A 21,970-nucleotide genomic window follows, 5' to 3' on the forward strand; every position below is an offset into this window, starting at 1 on the left:
CAAGAAATTCCAGAAATGGGATGAGCAGGATGGAAAGAGAATGCTGCTGATATAACAAACTAATTGACAACTAATGGCAACGCTAACTTCCGTGTCCCACTTGTCCCGAAACTTGTCCCAAAACTTAAAAACATACTTTTTCACCATTCAATTAAAACAAAAACTGTAAAACAAAATGTAACCCTGCACAAAATGTCAGTGATAACAATCTCAATGACTGGACACCACATGATCGTTAGATATCAATACATAATTGACTTAATAACGTTTTCCTCACGTGAAGTAATTTGGCCGCCTAACAGGTTACTTTGCAGCTGGTGGGGGTTAAAAGCCAAACAGAAGGTGCTCAAGGCACTTGCTAATTAATAACGCATGTGATGGCGGCGGACATGAAAGTTCATGATTGCTATTGGATTTCCAAAGTTTTGTAAACAGCACATCAATAATGACTTCCACTGCAAATCATTTCACAGGATGAAACAACAGTTCATATCGGATGAAAAAACATGTCAGGTTTTTGTGTCCTTTTTTCAACCCAATCTCTAACCTTATTGATCATCAATCAAAAAAAAACAAACATTAACCTAGATTCATATTACCGTCACAGAAAAAAAAAATCCAAACCTACAGTACAACTGCAATCAAGCATTTGGGATAACTTGCAATGAGTCTATTCCAGAGGAATTTTGTCCCACTCATCTTTGCAGGATTGTTGTCATTCAGCCACATTGGAGGCTTTTCCAGGATGAAGCATCTTTTCAGCATCTCAATAGGATTCAGGTCAGGACTTTGACTAGGCCACTCCAGTCTTCAGCCATTCAGAGGTGGACTTGCTGGTGTGTTTTGGATCATTGTTCAGCTGCAGAACCCAAGTTGGTTTCAGCTTGAGGTCACCAACAGATGGCCATTCGCCTTTAGAATTATTTGGTAGGCAGCAGGATTCATGGTTCCATTTATCACAGCAAGTTTTCCAGGTCCTGAAGCAGCAAAACAACCCCAGACCATCACACTACCACCACCATATTTTACTGTTGGTATGATGTTTCTTTTTCTACTTTTACGGCGGATGTAATGGGACACACACTTTCCAAAAAGTTTTGAAACGTCTCGGGGTCATCAAGATGACAAACATGCAAAAAAATAAGAAATCAGGAAGGAGGCAAACACATTTTCACACCACTGCAGGTTTGGAGAAAGTGCCATATTCATACGTACATGCACATTAAATGTACTTCTTCGACTCTGAATTCCAGTTTTAATCCAAAATATGAGAAGACTACTACGCCTCCTGGCATATACACTGCATGTACACCCATCATTCACAATCCTTATGTGAAATATGAACACATATTTCTTTCCTTTTCTGTGCATTATAACATGAGACTAGTTAAGTAGTTAATATGAGCTAGCTAACAATGCTGTCATTGGGATACACCTATTTCGACTATGAATCCCTCTAAAAAAAAAGTGAACAACGTAGCATGGTTTTATATCCATGCTGTGATCATGCATTAACACGTACACTGATGGTAACATGGAATAGTTGTGATTTATGCTGTGACTTATGCTAGTTCTATCAACAACAACAGCAGCGACAACACTTACAATGACCGCTCTCCATGGGATGGCTGTATCTTCCAGCACAAGACGTGTGCTTCAGTCCTCAGGTGAAAAATGCAGACGGCAAACAAGATTGTTGTTGAGTCTTTGTTGCAAAATTGAGAGCTAGGTATCCACTCTTCCGTCTGGGAATGACGCTGAGGCTAGCGATTAGCGATACATCGTGCTAGTCCACAAGATAAAAATAGTTTTTCATGTTAGCTGCTACAATAATAATATCGCTGTACAAGGGCTTTCGCATCAAAATAGGTATTTCCCATGACGTGCGTTGCTAGCTAGCTCATATTAACTTGTTTTCTCACGCTAGAAAAGGGAAAGAAATATGTGTTTATGTTTCACATAAGGATTGTGTTCTCCTTTAAGTTGAAAAATGTCAAGAATTGACATTTTGCACTGTTGACTCTCAAGGAGGTTCTGAGTAGAGCTTCAAAATGCAAAAAGAAGAAATGGGAGTAACGTGACACAAAAATGTTTTGAGAAAGCAATTTATTGCAAAAAGCATTAAAGCGAGGAGGACCCCAATGACTGGGTTTGCCCTGGGCCCCCAAATGACTAAATACGGCCCTGGATGGAAGCCTGCCAGTTGTAACCCAGCTTTTGTGTTGCTAATGATGAAAAAAGACGTCATCAGCCTGACCCGCGTACGTACTTTCCCAAAACGTGGCAGGCATGTGAGGTTGTCGTCAGATTTAACAACCCCCCCCCAAAAAAAAAGTCCCAGCAGAATGAAGTTTCCAAACAGCACTCCACTGGTGTCTGTGCCTTTCACACATTCATCCACGGTTGCAGCATAAGAGTGAGAAGTAAGGAGTGAAGTAAAAAAAATATCCTTTAGACGTGTTTTAAAAATAACTTCAAACAGCCAGTAGTAGAATTCCAAGTACTACCCCGCCCTCCACGCTGGTGAGTTCAGTTGGCACTGTGTGAAAGGTTGCGTGGCATGTGACTCAATGCTGGATGACGTGGGCCCATGTGACGACAAATGGAAACGGCTCCTTTCAAACTGGGGCAGCGGAGGTCATCCCACTGGAGGCGGGCTTCCAGTCCGGTCCAGTCACTCACACAAAACTTGGAAGGCAGAGGGCGTGTGTAGCCTTTATCGCTCACATTCTAAAATAGAGAAGTATTCCGTTGTGTGAATTGCGAGTGGATTGCATGAGCCTGACTGCCAGAGAACGTAAGAAATCAGCACCTTTCTCACGTTGGAGTCAAAGGTAAACATTAGCTGAAGATAAGCCACAGAAAGAAAAATGGGATGCTGCAAACTATTCCCACCTAAGGAAAGTTGAAGGCATGCAGGGAACACTTTCAGACATTTTGACACTAAAAGCAATCTAATGTACGAAGGCCAAAGCAAATTCATGTACTCAAATCCTTCGTTTATCGTGGTTAATTGGTTCCAGACCCGACTGTGAGAATGCATTATTTATAAATAGAACATGTGTGGACATGTGTGTCCACCATCCTGGAATTCATTTCTTCTAAACTTAGGAAACCCAAAACTTACCACTTCCACACGTAATGGGAGGGGAACGTTTTTTTTCACTCTATCATGTGACTCCACACAGAGATGCCCGAAGGGGAGAATCGAACCCCATGTCTCCCAGCTGTGTGGCCTACACGCTAACCACTCATCCCACCGTTACACTCGTATTACCCAATTTATTATTATTCAGACATCATGAGATCAAATAAGCCCCTTAAGATATAAATAAGACTGCAATTACAGTCTGTTGTTTTGGCAATCAAGTCTGGCATTCACGCGTCTCACTGAGATGTACAGTAACTTTACTGACACCTAGTGGCTGTGTAGAATATTACATATCATCTTGTCTTATAGTTGTAGGCTTTTTTAGATTATTTTAGTCATTTTGATGCTTAAAATGCTTAACAATTCAGCATTATTAATTCATATGTTTTGGAAAAACAGTTGCAATTGCATTAAGAGCAAATTCAAAATGAGTTACAGGCACTTTGTACACTTTGTCCACACCCGTTTTATGGGGAAACTGGTTCACAAAGTTTCTAAAGCCAATGATTTGGTGTTCTCCACCCAAATGACTTTTAATGCTACTCCCTAATCACAAACCGTGCAAGTCTATTGCAATAATGATGCTCTTTATCAACACTACTGTGGAACGTCACTGCAAATTCCATGTTAGGGCGGACTTTGACATGTCGTTTGCAGATTACAGTCGGCAAAAACTAACTGAGATGTTACGTATACAGTACATAGTAAATATTCATCCATACTAATTGCAGTCCTGGCAGCTTTGACATCGTCTATGATTTATATTATTGAAGCCGTGCAGGCAATGTTTGATTAGATCTGCCGTGTGACTCTGATGCTAACTTTCAAGGAAACGGGACACCACTGAATCGCAGGCCTGTTTTGTAGGTTTCCCAGAGGATCTGGGCCGACCACAGGAACCAAGGTGCCACTGCAGGCAAATTGCTCACACCCTCCCCCTGCTTCTCCCCCTCATCAGCACATTCCAACACAGTGACACTGTTAACTGCCACGCTGGATTTTCATACAGTGGCACATTGCGGCGCATGTGCGCTCTGCTAAGGCACCAGGTTGCACGCCTGCAGGGCCTTCATGCTTAAAAAGCAGACACTTGGTGAGGCACGCCTGCGCTACCTGATGCCATCCCTTTCAAGAAAATCTGCCTTGAAGGAAGTCGTATTAGTTCATTCCATCATCAACTGTCGTTTTGCACTACAATGTATCATGTGGTGCCAGAAATGATGGAAACTCAGATCCAATTGTCAAAAGGGATGTAGCAAAGTTCCATTTGTCAAAAGGCGTCCCTCTCGGCAAGGGCCATTCCTGATGATTTTTCAAGGCCAACAGAATATTGTGTACTATGGCTGTATAGAGTATATGTACTATGTTGTATACCAAAATAACTATTAGACTCTCATCTTTCATCAGAAAAAAAGTGTTTCTACCTTTTTCTGTTCTTTAGTAATCAGCAGTAGAACATCAGGAAGTTTCACAAATTTTGCCAAATGATGCCACAGCACAAAAAATTTTTGTTTTACATGAAAATGACCATCGTTGTACACCATGAACTACTCGCAATCTTCACAATTGCAACCGTGTGCATGCCTCAAATGTCCCTTCAATGTACAACCCCCCAATGCGCTACATGGCGACATGTTTCCACTTTCTGGTTGCTGCATAGCATCTATTTCAGTGGAAGAAATGCAGGCCGAGCTTTTATAAAATGTACTTCTGCCACCTTGTGGCCGTTTTCATCTTGTGTTAGTACACATGACCTCTTTGTCCCTCTCACACACAAAAAAATGTTAAAGATGTATAAATAAATCTTTCGGAACAAACAACTTGACTTAATATTTTGAGTATATACATTTTTCTGTTATTTTTTAGTTGTTGTTTTTTTTAGAAACGTGCCCCAGGCCAAACAAATACAACTACGGTTCACAAACGGTCCCTGGGGCCGCACCTTGTACACCCCTGCAGTTGATCGTGCTTGGTGGTTGCGTCCCAGGGATATAAAATGTTTATTTATGACACAAGGTTCTCGACGTTGACATTCTCTGCAATAAAAGTGACTGTAGAAATGAATAGAATAGAATCAGATTCAGAACCCTGCCCTTTTCTCTACAATTGCCATTGTTCACTCACTATTCAATCTGTGTTTAAGCCCTAAATATGCCCCACTTTTCTAACCAATAAACGTTGTTAGAATGTTGTATTATCCTGCAAAATAATGCCAAAGTTTCACATAATGAGGTTTGGATGTGAGCCCTGAAAGAAGTTTGGGATGTTTTTTCTAACACCGGCTCGCTGTGAGCTGGACGTCCTTATATGGGCGTGCCCGGGTACAAGCTGCTGGCTGTACAAGCTGAGTGGGTGTGCCGTGGGTGGGATAAATGAAAACAGGTTTTGGAAACCTGAGGAAATACAGCTGGAATGGGTGCAGATTCTGGAAGGTCTAGAAAGCTTGGGGGTTATTGTGTGTACCTTCTCTATAGGAGTCCACAACTCAATACAAAGGGTCGAAAAATGAGAATATGCAGCAGAGGCCCTTTAAACTCATTTGACTATGACGAGCCAGTCACAGCATATAACTATGGTGCATTCAAGGACCGCCAAACAAAGTGTGAAAGCTCAATGCTTGACAAAAAAAGACAGCATAAAGACATAAACATGTAAAAATGATCTTTTTTTTAACAGTGGTGTATATTTCACTGGTGACTGGTTCACTGGTCAGTGGACGCACCCAGAGTGTAACCAATGAAGGATATTGTGAAGTACCAAAAAGTTCCATTACTATTTTTATTTTATCCGGAGACACATTGATGAGGACAACCTGCACAGCATGTTGAAAAAGTCAGGCCAACGTCTAAGTATGACTCTCGCTGACGTCATTTCTATGCCCGTGTTGTCTTCCCACTGGAAAGTGCATCATCTCCTCCAGCTGGACAGAAAGTGAAGAGTGAGAAAGACCCAAGAGGCCACCAAGAGAGAAGGAAAACAAAGCAGGCGTTTTCCCAAAATAGTAACACGACTCTCCCAGAGCTAAAAGCGGTCTTTCTAGATTGAAATGTCTGCTCTGTGGTTTCTAGCAGCCAGCGTGAAAGCCCACCTTTTTTTCCACTCCTGAGTCAGATACGACCAAGAGGGTTTTTATAGTTTTATTTAGGTCTGAAGGGTAGACTTTGACTGGGAATTACGGCTATTTTGTGTCATTGCTGATAAACAAGCAACCAATGAAGGGGGCTGAAAAGGTTTCCAATGGAGTGGGGAAGAAGGACAAAGTAACAAGCCAAAACGCACCACTTCCACACCGAATGGGAGGAGAACTTTCCATGGCTGACTCCATGCAGTGTGCAGGTAATGTATGCCTCATCAATGTAAACATTACTGACACCTAGTGACCAGAATACAAGTTGCAATGCTAGGCTACAGTCAAGCACGAAGCAGGTATCCTCTGACACACCACATCTTTATTGAGATATTAGTACAACGCGGTACTGCAGGAATGCTTCATCACCATCATCATCTTCATACAAAGGTTGGTCAATTCATAATAAAGACGTTATGGTACGGTTACACAATCGATGACATGGCAGTGGGAAATTCAGCTTTTCTTTAGCGGCTGACAGGAATTATTGCAAATAAGTAGGAGTGGTTGACTGTTCCAGACAATGAGTTCAAAAACAAAAACTGTTAACACTTAGCTGATTTGAAGGTATCCTGTGTAGGGGTGGCGACAAAACGGCGACTGCAGAAAAGAGGAGCACCAGGCAACACGATTTAAGAGGTTTTACGACACACACACACACATACACACACAAAGATGGCACAATATTGTTAAAAACCACATTTATCCAGCCGATAAAAATATTCCGTAGAAACATAACATAGTTCTCCCAGTAAGTGTTCTTCATAATACAAGGCAAGCGTAGTTAAGGCTGGGTTTTTTCCACCAAAAAGCACAGTTCAGCTCTCTATATGTCGGAGGGTACCAAAAATAGCCCCCCGTACGACTTTTTGGCACCATGCTACCAAAAGATGCTTGGTTGAAGCTGAAGCGTACCAAATGGTGGAACCATAAGTGGTCTTCAAGGCTGCTTTATTGGTTTGTTCCAAGGAATTTCAGTGACTTCTCTAGAAGAATCTTACATACTGTATAGGTATACGTGGACTGGGAATGATCCTCAAAAGGACAAGACTACATGGAATGTGGATTGTCGTGGACGCCACACTTTTAAGTGTGCAACAGAAACCCTGAAGGAATCCATATAAAAAGTGGATATTGTAGGTGAAATACTGTATTCCGGGGGGGGGGGCTGACATGAGATGGATAACAGTCGCTACCCAAATGGAGAGAAACCACTAAACCGAGGGCGTCCAGTGACTCCAGGATGTTAGTTCATGCAGTGGCACAGTGATTAGAGACTGGTCTTGGAGTCTTGGAACACTTTCTTTACTCAATTCTTCTTTACTCAATTTTGGAGACAATCATGTGATTTGTTAACAGAAAAGACAAGCGCGTGGTAACGATACGATCACAGTCCACCCCTCACTGCTCCCGACAAACAGAACACGGCAACATTAACACGCAAAACCCGTTAAGGCCGAGGGAAGGCCACTACAATATAGTGCAGGGTTTTTTGTCCTTAAAGGGATTGTCTGAAGCAGGGATGCCCATAAGGAGAGGATCGTTTCTGGCCTGCTCGCTGCAGTAATTCATAAGGTCCACAGATGCCTTGGATACCTGCAGGATGAAAAAAAAGCAGTGAGTGCATGACAACGCATACAAACAAGCAAATGTTAGCAGTTAGCAGTTAGCAGCAAAGGTACCTTTATCCTCTCAATGCTCGCCTCTATTCTCAGCTGCTGCACCGTCCGCCTGGCATGGGCGATGTTATTGGAACTGGGAGCCTTCGAAGACATCGTGGGCAATCAACACTGTAAGAAACAACACACAGAAAGACTTTTATCAGCGTGGAACATACACAATACAAAGCATGCGGAAAAGACGATAAACCAGGACCGACGTTGTTTGCTTAAGGGCTTATTGACGCACATACAAGGGAAAGGACACTGTACCAATATGCTATACAGGACTTGCAGTATGGACTAAAGTATTGGGTCACCTGGCCATGACACGTACTGTACAGCAAGTAGAAATGGAAGATAACATTTTGCACGTATAAAGATTTTTTTGTCCATGCATCCTTCAACAAAGTCTGAGGTCAAAGATGTTCACCACCAAAGGTGTTTCTACCTGAAATGATGCTTTTAAATACGACCGACTTTCTACATCAGACCCTTCAGATTCTAATCCCAAGTTGGTAGGGAATATGGACTCGAATTGGAGATATGCTTCTTCAAATCAATACAATAATCTGCTCACACAGCAAACCAAAGAAGATTAGGACTCACCAAAAAGTCATTTTACTTGCTTCAGGTCTGATTTTCTTGTTTGGTTCGAAAATTATTTTACCTAGTACATATTATTTAAATGAAGCAAATTGGTCTACTGTAATTTCAGGTGTATATATTTCAACTTTAAACGGCAGTGCAGCTAATTTATGGCTAAATGATAATCTCATGACCTCTCCTTTACTTCACAACTACTGCTCACCGTTTAAATACTGTGCCACTCAATATAACAGTCTGACTCACAGTGTCATCATACAAAGATGGCTAAACTCATCACACAGTAACTTAACACTCAAATGGTATCCCTAAGAAATATACAAACAAGTACCAATAAAATCTATTTAAAAGATGTCCATCATGCCTTGTGTCTGATCAAATCACTCATTCTGCATTGATGTCAGCCTCCCTCTGGGATCCCTTAGAGGCACCGTTGAGAGGCACCGTTGCAGCACCTTTTTCTATGCCGATTGACCTCCATTGAAAAGCTTTTCTCAGATGCATTTCATTATGGGAATAATAAAATAATAAAAATATATTATTTCTTATATTTTGAACTCGTATTGATACATGTTTGTATATTTACTAGGTAAGCGTTTTGAGTGCTGTGTGATGAGTTTAGTGTTGTTTGTGAGATGATGACACAGTGAGTGATTAATAGTATTCAGTATGTGTGCCACAATATGCCATTTTATGACATGGGCATTTGTGGCTTATAGTTTGATGAAGTTTGTTCATTTTTTTCCACAAAATTGAAATGAATTTTGTTTGAATTTTTAAATTTAGTGGGTGTGGCTTAAACACCATAATTTACGGTAAGTAAGAAAGAAAATGTTGTTTGATTTCCGATAGAGATGGTCCACTATGGCACTTCAGGCCTCGGTGTCCCATGTATGGGCATCCCCAGCTGATCCCGATAACGAATATCAGTCAAAGTGTCTGAAGATATCGGAAAACTGACCTTTCTTAATCATCTTAAAATATCATGTTGTCATGTTCTCTTAGACCCAATCCATCTATGTCTCATCTCACCCCTGTAGAGAATGTATGAGTGCTGATATTGGACCAATATCACATCGGCTAATATTCAAGGCTGCAACAAGTTTGTATTGCATCGGGACACCCTTATAATTTTGGTATAAAATCCAACTTACACCAAAACTCAACTGACATTATCATGACATAGGGTTGAGGTCTGGTCTCTCATGTTCTTCCACACCAACCTCGTCTAACCACGTATTTTAGTCCCGAATGACAAGTAAGATTCCGAGACAATCAAGGAGCTGATAGCAAGCCGTTGTGCTTTAGGATGGAATGAACTGAATAAATGACCAGAAGATAAGGACCAAGATCCTGCCGGCTTGTGGACTGATGAACGTCACGCACAACAGGTGAATGTCATAAATCACACGGCTCATTGTGGAACAGAACAACACTGCCGGGCGAATGAACGTCAGCCACTCATCTTTCATACTTCCTCTTGCTTCAGTGTTCCCAGAAGTGACATCAGCTCGCTGGCTCTGCACCAAACACACACTGGCGGACACTTCATTCCGTATTAGCATAGGCAGGCATAATCATAATCATAAACATCCCATATAGAAGGTACTGTATAGCTACCTGTCTGGTACAACCCCCACCACCCCCATCGAAACTGAAGGCAAGGTCAAGATTCCAAAGCGATTGAATGGCGGATGTACGCCGGTTTAACTTGTGATTCCACTTGCTGCAAATCATTTACAGTCGTGATGGGAACAGGCCGGGGCATATCCCTCACGGGTCATGTGACAGCTCCATGCACTCCAGTTTCACTGTTCCTGCGCTTGCAGAGCTGACTTCCTGTCCATGACTTTTAGTTTCTCAACACATTAACGCACAGTATTTCCTCAAACCCATTCTGCAACACAGTTCCTTCTTGAGACACTCCCTCACTTACAGCAAAACTCTTCTCAGCAGGAGAAAGGAAACTTCAAGTACAAATCCTTCTCAGCCGTTTCTTGAGAAATTTTGCTCAATAGTTTATGTAAAAGGAGAAAAGTAAAGAGAGGAGAGAGGGTTGTCAAAACAAGAGACACATTGTTCCATCAGTATGTTGTTAGCCATTTGTCCAGACATAGTGTGCATAGTTTTGGAGTACACGAAAGCTGTATTTGCAATAAATGTACAAAAAAGGAAATAAGCAACACGTGTGACATGCACGCACTTAATTTGGTGCCAGGAATGCAACCTGCGACACAAGGAAACCAAGTTCCCTCTGAGGCTACGTTTACACTACAATTCAGATTTTTTTGCTCTTGTATCTGATGTTTTCATGTCAGTGTCTGATTTTTTCAAATGCGACTCAGGCCTTGTAGGGGCACAACTTCTCATTTCATAAGATCTTAGAAGCTTAAAACATGACAAGGTTTCTCGTTCAGGAAAAAAAAAATACTAGTGGGCACTAGGCCTGCTTTAATAGTCAATTAATTAGCCACACAATAAATGACCCGTTGCCGGGTTTAAGAAACGGCAATGTGCATACTTGTCTGTTTTCCTTTCACTCTGGTGTGTTTGTTCCACAGAACAACGGCATGAACAGAGTGAGTCTTTTTGTCAGTCTCTTGGTGGATGGAGGCAGAGCATACCGGAAAAGTGTAACGCAGTAAAAAATGTCTGTGCAATACAACACAAGAAAACCAGTTAATATGAGCTAGCTAACAATGCTGTCATTGGGATACACCTATTTTGTAGCCGTCTAAAACCTCTAACAACATGCATGGCCACTGATGATAACATGCAATAGTTGCACATTCTTGCCCTATTTGGATGATTGATAACACTAGCAAAATGTTTTCTCTACGCATTGATACTTATGCTAGTTCTGTCAACAACAACTTATGATGTCTGCTCTCATTGGGTGGCTGTGTCTTCCAACACGAGACATGGGCTTTTCATGGGCTCTTCGGTCTGTGAATGACGCTGAGACGAATGGTCAGCAAAGCGTCGTGTTAGCTAGTTAGCATCAATGTGCCGAGGAAAGAAGGCATCAACTTCATTTATTGGTTCATTTTCTGCATCAGGTGAGCTAGAGCCTATCCCAGCTGACTTGGGGGTGTAAGGAGTGGTACAACCTTGAGTACAGTGGAGTGGAGTGGAGTACACAGAGTTTCTGAGTGGGCCAAATAATGCATAACTAATAATAAAAATAAAATAAAATAATGCAGAACCTGGAAAAGGCATCAACCATGTCCCGACGACTGAGGCAGACATGCCGAACACACATCCAGTTCTGCAGGTACCCAAATCGCCCAAAGGAAAGCGACACGTTTCTTCCCTGTTGTCAACAGCCTGTTTGTCCCACAGGATGTGGCCCCTCCACATGAGCCTCTGATGCTGATGACTCCATAGTTGTTCCAGCATAAAAAGAATGAGATGAAAATAAAGGCAAAGCGGAGAAAAAAAAACAGGAAGGGAAGGAAATTCTCTGTGTACTGACTGATTAAAGCGTTGTATTTGTAGAAAGACCCCTGAGATTAGGATGGTTAGACAGGGGTGGGACAAGGGTGTGACATGGGGGCATCTAGTGTGCAAGTGTGCATAGCAAAGTGAACAGTCATCACAAGTAAATGCACCACGCTTAGTCATACAGGCGAGGCGGTGGAGGTGAGCAGGGTACTGTAATCCCTTTCAGCTACACAAGATGAGTGAAGGAGTCGGTCTTGTCATGCAACCTTTTTAAGAATTAATGACTTGTTTTATGTTCAATTTCTACAACATTACCAGGAACTGGCCTTTCATCTGCCATCTGCAGCCTTGGCATGCAGCCTTGGCATGCAGCCTTGGCATGCACTTGACAGCCTGCAAATACTGTCTTCATCCTTTGACAATGGCGTTGGTGTGGATTTATTATTTTTGACCCTTTGCAGGAACATTTTTTTGATTTTAGAAATATTTGAACATTTTCCACACAAAAGACATCACTGTTGAAACACTGCAATATGCATGCCAGGCCACTAGTTGGCGATGGTATTTTGTAACGTATATGAATGAAGACAATAATGGGCCCAGGTGTAGTAGATGTACATTTTGTTGGGGAAGTGCTACAATCACAAGCACCATAACCGCTATAACCGTAAATACTCTAATCAGAGCTGCAATGTTTAACTAAGCAGAAAGAGGACAGGGAATTAGTTGTTAGTTCCTCATATATATTATATTATCATTATGTATATATATATATATATATATATATATATATACACATGTATATATATATATGTACTCATTATATTGGCACTTCGGTTCATGTCTACGCTGTTTTTGTTGCTGAAAATTTGACACCAGAAATTTGCTGCACTTTGCGTCCATTCACCGTTTAGCGTACAATATGAGGGGCGTCTTGTGTTACAATATGTGACCGCAAATGTGTTCTTCTATTTGTGTATTTTTAGCTGTATGTTCTCCTCGTGCATGCGTGGGTTTTCTCCGGGTACTCCAGTTTCCTCCCACATTCCAAAAACATGCTAGGTTAATTGGCCACTCCAAATTGCTGGGGTAGGCTTCAGCACCCCCGCAACACTCCTGAGGATAAGCAATAGAAAATGCATGAATGTATGAATGAATGAATGCATGAATGCATGAATGTATGAATGCATGAATGCATGAATGCATGAATGCATGAATGAATGAATGAATGAATGGATACATCAGGAAGATGTTCACAGCCACGGCTGTTAATGACATGGCCTTTATCCATGTTCATTTCAAAACCACTTGGGTCAAAGTGCTTTCCAAGCAGTACAGAACGATAAAAACCAAATTCAAGCTTCTAGTGAATAAGTTGATCACCTTTCATTTGATTTCCCGGCAAATAGTCAAATCATTCCGCCCACAGTGTGTGCTGACCATAGAAAAAGGAAGTATTCTTAATCATTGGGGGGGGGGGGGGGGGGGGGGGGGGGGCTGGTGAATGTCCTTTGTGATACACGGCCTTGCGCAAGATGAGGGAAACAATGGGATCAGGAGGCGTTGAACATAACCTAAGTAACTTGAGACAACATGAAAATAGTTTTCTTCTCCCTGGCGCCAAAAGATGGAGGAGGATGTGAAAGTGCGGGAAGACCTGTCTTAAATCTCCCCAGGCACGTCACCTCAGTCTAAGTGTGCCGCCCTTCAGATGTGATGCCAGCTGCTGCAACTGAATGGGAGGGCAGCGAGAGACCAATATGTGCATGAACAAGCCCTGCAGAAAAGGAAAAAACTCTAAGGATCAGAAATAGACCACCTCTTGCAGCCCACCCTATCACAACACACACACACAGAAGTCAAGACCACCAGAGCAGCACTGCCACACCGCCATGCTGTACCTAACACACACTCACACACACACACACACATGCCATTCATTAGGTGCTGGTTCAAAGAGCTAAGAACAGGGAAGCCTTATGACTCCATGACTCCAAAGAAAACTCTTAAATTTGCTGCTGACGAATACAAACAACATCCACTACAGTAAAAGAAGAGTCAGACCCGTCTCGTGTACAGTCTGTGTGGTCCTGCTAAGGGAAGAAAAAGAGACTTTACAAACTGGGCTGTTTTTTGCCATAAAGAAGCACGGCTGGAATCAGACTGTGAAGGCTCCAGTACTGCTTGATGCCTTCACTTCAGACCTGACCCACACAAGACACACACAAGGTGGGAAACCTTCAATTACTCACTTCAAATAAACAAGTGAGACATGTTGAATCAGCCGCTTTGTGCATTGTGAGGCTGGGAGGGTTCAAACACAGGGGCAATTAACCTTGAATCAGGTGGAAGACGTACAATACAAATGATGCCGATTCCGATAGGCTGGGTGGGTGTTTACACCGTGTTGGGTTTCACTCCATTAATATAAGCCAGCGTTTAACACTGGCTGCTAACGACACGCAGGTTAAAAAGAGCTCCTTCGTCGAAACGCATTCTCAACACACTTCCGGTTTTCAAAATAAGAGTCCTGTTTGCCACATCTTGTCTAATTGTGTAGTTCATTCATTCGTTCATTCATTCATTCATTTTCTACCGCTTGTCCTCGCAATGGTCGCGGGATGCTGGAGTCTATCCCAGCTGTCTTGGGGCGAGAGGCAGTGTACACCCTAGACTGGTGGCCAGCCAATCACAGGGCACATATAGACAAACAACCATTCACACTCACATTCATACCTATGGACAATTTGGAGTGGCCAATTAACCTAGCATGTTTTTGGAATGTGGGAGGAAACCGGAGTACCCGGAGAAAAGCCACATGCAAACTCCACACAGAGATGCCCGAGGGTGTGGCCTGCACGCTAACCACTCGACCGCTGTGTAGTTAATTGTGTAGTTGTGTGCCATAAAAATGTCTTACATTAATAACATAATTGGAATGACTTCCGCACTCACAAGCACAGGCAAATGGGCAGTTCTCCACCATTTGGAAGCACTGGGATAACTTTCAATATGTGCTCTATGACTGATCAGGACAAAGTGGAGTCCAACAAAGTGTTGGCGACTTTAAAATAAACCAAAAAACATTGTGACAGTCTTTGTGGCATTTACATACATACTTGAGTAACAGGACAGGCAATGGGTCTGATTACTGATTTGGGATTTTAAGTAATCACGGTTAACAGGGGGACACAGATCTGATTATTGACGGGTGGTGCGGTTATGGATCTCTACATGCAGGGCTCTGCTACCCATGCGGGGCTCTGCTACAAAGTCAGCTATGTGATAGGCTCCAGCTCAGCAGCGACCGTGGACGGATAAGCAGTAGAAAATGCATGAATGAAAAAGAATACAGTAGATGACGACAAAAGGCACTCCAGGTATTGTCAGCACATTGAATGTTACATATGTTGTCTTTGTTCACTCATTTGTCAAAATGACATGCTGTCACGCTCTGGTATGTTGTGGTCACAGCGTGGACGTAGTTGCTGCAGCTCAGCTCCGCATTTGCATGAGCAGACGTCATCAGGGTTTACTTCACCCAACAACAAGTTCACTTAATATAGCTTAGATGTTTTGCATGAATTATATGTTCTGTAAGTATTTAGCACAATACGCAAAGACTATATCAAGCAGGATGTCCCAACTATTTCCAGTGGGGGCCACATAATAAAAAAAATGAGCAACACTTGTGTTTTTTAAAACAAAACAAAACATGTACATATGATAAGAATTTGCATATGATAAGAAAAATGCATCACAGCTTTGTGATATAGGCCAAAACACCAACTTTTTTAATCATCCTAATATTATTACACTCCGGTTTCCTCCCACATTCCAAAAACATGCTAGGTTAATTGGCCACTCCAAATTGTCCATAGGTATGAATGTGAGTGTGAATGGTTGTTTGTCTATATGTGCCCTGTGATTGGCTGGCCACCAGTCCAGGGTGTACCCTGCCTCTCACCCCAAGACAGCTGGGATAGGCTCCAGCACCCCCGCGACCCTCGTGAGGAAAAAGCGGTAGAAAATGAATGAATGAATAATATTATTACTTTATTTTGCATAATTTAATTTGTGTGACTTTTTTCTCATCGGAATAAATTCCATTCATTTTGAACTTAATCCTACTAAAATTGTTCAATTTTTCCTCATATTATGTCGTTCCTCTTGTAAAGTTACACGCTTTTTTGGTCTCGTTCTCTCATATTATGCATGCATGGGTGCTAAGAAGTCAAAACGGACCAACCTGTCAATGAAGCCTCGCCGCAGGTCCTCACCAGGTTTCTACTTTATGACAGTCCTCTGCACATCTGATAGCACTTAACATCGATGTGAGATGGAGCAGCAGGCAGTCAATTAAGTAGACTATAATTCAGCCAGTAACAGAGACAGTAACAGCTCCAGCCGCCAAATACTTTTTACTATGAGGACTTCAAAGCGAGTTCATGCTCATGTCTCTTAGCGGCTGACACAAATCTGCTGTGTCCAATTTAAATGCAGTTTGATGCATATCATGCACAATTATTTTCTTGTTAAATACTCATTAGAGTTGACATTTTAACACGTGTAACATGACTGATAATGCACGGCTAACTTTATTTTAGCAACAAGTGAAGACGAAAGCCGATACTTGCAGTCTAGACAGACGTCTGCAGCTTTGAACAACAGGAGAGTTCAAAGACCTGGACTCCAGCCACACACCAGTATACTGGTTGCTGCTTCTGGTGTACCCGTGTACACACACACACACACACACACACACACACATCCTCCTCTCATGTGCACCCCTCCCAATGCAAGCAAGAGTTTCCCAGTCTGAAGGCCAAGCTAACAGTAGCCTTCTCATGCTCCTTGTCGCCAGTCAGCACTTTTCCAGCTGAGTGAGAAACCGTCGCCTGCTCCGCCTTCGACCTGACCCCGCACTGCACGGCGCTTCTCTGCAACCCTCCCCCGTTTCATAAACACTGACTTGTTCTTGCTCGGGCACCCTGTTTATCAAACGCAGTAATACTCAGTCATCAGTCCTGCTGGGATCGTGTTTATGAGCCAGAGGGGTTGTGGGACTTTTGCTGAGTTTCTGTGAGAGACAAAGGGTGAGGCAGGAACTAAATTGTGTGGACAAGCACTTGTTCGTGTTGTGAGAACCACCAGTGACATCATTACTTTCCCACCAGCAAAAAAAGAAGAGTTGCTATTTATTGCTGGCAGTTGGTTTATCTGATATTAGGAAGTTGTGTGTGAGCTTCTAATGTCAAACCTTTGCATGTCTTATCATACGTGGAACTGGAACTGAACAAATCTAAAATACAATAAAATCCTTCATTTAGCGTGGTTAAATGGTTGCAGACCCAACTGTGATAAGTGAATTACTGTGACGTTTATTATTAATAAATGTAATGTTTTCATAGTTCGAGCATAGAAAACCTGTTTATGACTTTCTTTACACTATTATTCCTCGTGTACGCCACTTTGTTCGTGCAGGCCAAGAGATCAGCAGAAACACCAGAGACGGCCGACGCTTTAAACATAGTATGTTATCAAGCTAACTAGTTAGCCCCCAATTCAAACAAAGCGGGGAGGGACCAAGCCAAAAGCCATTGTCGCATATCTTCTGGAAGACTGTTCCAGATTTTGGTAGCATAGAACTGAAGCGCAGCCTCACCCTGTTTAGGAGAACTCATCATTGTAACATTACTGACATCTAGTGACCATAATACTACACATAACTTGTCTTTCAATCATACGTCATAGTCAACACTAAACAATAATATTTTTTTTTTGCAAAATTGCCGTAGAGGCTGCACGGCAGTAAAAAGTGCTTAGCGCACAGGCCCATAGCAAGAAGACCCGAGTTCGATTCCATCTCGGCCATCTCTGTGTGGAGTTTGCATGTTCTCCCCGTGCATGCGTGGGTTTTCTCCGGGTACTCCGGTTTCCTCCCACATTCCAAAAACATGCTAGGTTAATTGGCCACTCCAAATTGTCCATAGGTATGAATGTGAGTGTGAATGGTTGTTTGTCTATATGTGCCCTGGGATTGGCTGGCCACCAGTCCAGGGTGTACCCCGCCTCTCGCCCGAAGACAGCTGGGATAGGCTCCAGCACCCCCGCGAAGTCAGAGCCCAACTGTGTTTATGACATATTTTCACCACAAAACGTCCATATTAGCAGCGTCATTGTAGACCCCCAGCTCTAATGCCCGTCTATGATGTCATCAGGGGTTGGTTATGTAGTTTGTTGCTAACTAACACAGTTCCGCTAGTCTGCTCTTCTTATTGATCACAGCTGCAGAATGATGCACAATGGAGGCTTTATCCCTTTCATTCATCTTTAATATGTATTTAGATGCATTTTGAAATCTGGGGAAAATAATTAGCATAATAGTGAGCACACATTTTGCAGAACAGCTTGACACTAACCAAGGTTCCAATGTACGGTTCAACATTTGACAGTCTGGATAAAATTGAAGGTTGACCAGCATCCCAGAACAGAAAATAATGTCCGTTAGAGGTTTTGCCCCGGAGTGGATTATTGAAGTGTTTATCAGCTGAGGGTCAGCTGAAGGAAGCAGAAAACTAGATGGTGATGTGGTTTGGGGGAAGGAGAGCTATGATGAGAGCCAGAGCTGCAGCACCACCCCACCAGAGAAGGTATGGCTGCAGAGATAAGTGAAGCAGACAGAACCCCACCCAGGCTGCATATTCATGTGGAACAAAGGGAATGCTCTCACTCCAGTCTGCAAGAATGCTTACGGGTGATCAGCTGAGAGCTGAAGGAGGGATTTCTCAGAAAAGGGAGGGTACTGTAAAGGTTAACGTGAAGTAGGTTAAACATGTGCCAAGGCAAAGAACACCACTGTGTTATTCCTACATTGCCATGAAGAATTTCCAGTTCAACTTGAAATCGGACAGTGGGCTTTTAGACAGGGGCGAGACACTACAGTCTTGTACATTCTGCTTGTGGCGCAACAAAATAATGAAATGCAACAAGTGCAGCAGTCATGCATGAAGTGTCTAGACAGAAGACTAGATGAGTCTCATTTCTAAATCCTGCATTCATGCGCAATTTCTTGAGGCTCATTCCTGTCCAAATGTACCATGAACCAAGTTGAGTCTCACCAGGACTACTGAAATTCTGCTGTTGCGCAAACAGAACAGGTTTTGAAAAAGTCAAAGCAAGACGACTGCTCACTTCCAGAAGCAAAGCGGCATGTCAAATTAGATAAGCCAAGCACATCCGTGTGATAGCTCCAGCACGGGAACTAATCAGTGTCCTCAAACATGCTGATGTTTAGAACAGGATTAGGAACAGGACTGACTGCACATGCAGTGGAACAAGACTGACAAGGAGCAGCATGTGTGTCAGGGACTGCCTGACATCATGACAGATAACTGTGATAACACAGGGCGCGGGAAGCATCCTGGCATGTAAGGGTTAAACGGAGGCTACTACCATTCACACACGGTCAAATCTGGACATGCTAAAATTACAATGCACGCTCGCTACAATACACAAACTCATCTACCGAGCTCAGATGGCTAAGTTTGGAGTTTGCAGCAGGGAGAACAGATGGTCGGGTTTGCAGCCGTTTTAGGGGTGCATCTTCTTGTGGCCGCGTCCACAAAACAAATTGCAAATAGACATTTTGGAAAAATTATGACAGGATACTGGCATGCTCATTGCTCATTTGCTGGGAACCTTCTCAATAAATCTCAGGAATAAATCATTTTTGCAGGTTTGTCTCATTGCATAATGTCACAATGTGCACCATTACATTTAATTTTATTCATTTTTACCTTCATTAGAGCCCTCTACACATCAAATGACACCCCTATAGTCACCTTTACACTCCCATTATTCTTGTCACTGCAAGGACATAAGAGACAGCAATGGCGTTATGCTAGCGAGCTAACTAGTTAGCCTACAGTTTATTTAGTCTGAACTTAACATAGGGCTTCAAACGGAGTGGTGAAGAAAGACAAATGAAGAAGTCAAAAATTTACCACTTCCACATGGAATGGGAGGAGAACTTTTTTTCACACCAACTACATGTAGTGTGATGTAATGCCATGTCTCAGCAATGAAACGGTGATCATTTATTAACAATTTTTGGATAAAAATAGAGTGATGGAGCAATGTTTGAAGCACAATGTAGCAGCAGACAATGTAAACCAACATTTCGTAGGCGTTCAAAAGACTTCCAATACAAAGAGTCATGGAAAATACTACTAGACCACCCTTCTTTCTTCAGTTTCTTGTTCATTTTAAGGCCGGAGGCAACTAAAGGTACCTTTTTTTGGACAAATATAATGATAACAACAAAAATACTTGTTTATTTTTTGGCAGTACGGTGCCATAGTTATTGATGTGATGAACTTAAGTGATTTTGGTTGTTATCAAGAAAACCCCCTGAAATGGATAAATATAGGCTCTAAAAGTCCTCATTATATCTGCGGAAACAAATGTACTTTTAGTTTAGAGAGTTGTTACAGTCGCTTGCCGTGACAAACAACCACGAATGCAAATTACTGCCACCTGCAGGACCGGGGTGGGAAAGTATGGCTTGGCAAAGTATATACAGTAGCATCACATGTTTTGGCATGCTAGCAAATACATTTTCATGTAGACTATTTGCATCTATTCGACCCTGAAGTGGGTGAAAAATCTCCCCCGACTTGCAGCTATGGCCTGCCTTACTGTAGTTGGCCTTACACAATCAGTGATCCGGGTATTAAAATATAGCTCCTGAACTGCTGAGTGGGACATTACAAGCTAACAGCGTCAGGAATGCCATTTGGCTATTGTTGAATTTGCAAATGATCGGTTGTGTAATCCTAAAAAAAAAGTGGGCTCAGTCTGGTTTAAGAGGGAATGTGGTGGCGAGTGACGCTACGTGTACAGCGCTGGGCCAGGTTATTTAGGCAACATTTCAAAGTGTTACAAGCAACTTCCAAATCATGTGTTTGATATAAAACTATGACCTTGTGTCAGTGTCTGTAGTGTGTGCTATCACACTGTTTGTACACAAGCCAGACAAGACAAACAGGGAGAGACGGAGTGAGAGAGACATGGTGATGAGAATCATCAGAGATGTTATTCCTTGCATTCCTTGCATAGGAGGGGCCAACACTTAAGCGTTTGTTGATGCTCAATAAGTATTAGACACTTCTTCTAGCGCACGATATACCAGGCGTCTAAGAAAAGGCGCCGAGGCGATACCTCTATGATACCATTAGCAGTTCCAGCGTGTTCTAAAAATAGCCAACAGGTCGCTTATGTTGTTGCTGGCTACTGTGCAGCTGGTTTCAGCCTTAAAATGTCAGCAGCTAGCCACTGGGGCGGGTGCCAGCTGGGTATCATCCAAATGATCAAGGTCCCTGCGCTTTCCAGCGAGGTGCCTCGGAGCCTCTGGTTCACCAGAAATGGGTCAATATCAAACTTGGAGCAACCCAAAACAAACACAGGCCTGCGGCAGATAATGTCCTTCCGACGTCACTGCAGACGCACAGTGACATGCAGCAGACAAAAGGCAACCAAGGCGGAGAAAGGTGACGGGCGGCATCTCTGCTCTGCCCTCACTAAACAAATAGTATTGTTGTCAAAAAGTGCACAAAGGGCAGCTGGGCGCAAATTGAGTGGAGGTTGCTGGAAATGGATGCAGGACAGCACTGAATGGTGAGGCGCTGTAAAAGGCTGCCACTGGGGCGAGATAAGAGTTCATACCTACGTGTGTGTGTGTGTGTGTGTGTGAGAGAGAGAGAGAGAGAGCGGCCTGCAAGTCGTGCAGCTGTGTGCATGTTGCATTTGGGCACAAGCCAAGATTCTGCAGCCGGCGACAGGAGCACCATAAAACTTAAAGCTATTGTGCGTCTTTTGCCTTTTCGCCTCGACACCCCCCCGCCTCTGAAAGCTACTATTCATGACGAGGACAGAGGGACACTACACAATGGATCTCATTTCTGCCCTGCCTGTGTGGAACAA

General features: G+C 42.8%; 1 protein-coding gene across 1 annotated transcript in view; it reads right to left on the reverse strand.

Moving 5' to 3' along the window:
- Positions 1–6,564: 6,564 nt before the first annotated feature.
- Positions 6,565–21,970, reverse strand: part of gng12a (guanine nucleotide binding protein (G protein), gamma 12a) — a 32,763-nt gene continuing 17,357 nt past the window's right edge. The window contains exons 2-3 of the mRNA XM_058068288.2: positions 7,961–8,068; positions 6,565–7,874 (exon numbers count right to left, since the gene is read on the reverse strand). Of these exons, the coding sequence (XP_057924271.2) occupies positions 7,749–7,874; positions 7,961–8,053 (219 nt within the window). The 5' untranslated portion in view covers positions 8,054–8,068 and the 3' untranslated portion in view covers positions 6,565–7,748. The remainder of the gene's footprint in view (positions 7,875–7,960; positions 8,069–21,970) is intronic.

Source organism: Doryrhamphus excisus, linkage group LG6, assembly GCF_037039965.1.
Source record: "Doryrhamphus excisus strain RoL-2023G ecotype Guam linkage group LG6, RoL_Dexc_Guam_v1.1, whole genome shotgun sequence".
Taxonomy (NCBI): domain Eukaryota; kingdom Metazoa; phylum Chordata; class Actinopteri; order Syngnathiformes; family Syngnathidae; genus Doryrhamphus; species Doryrhamphus excisus.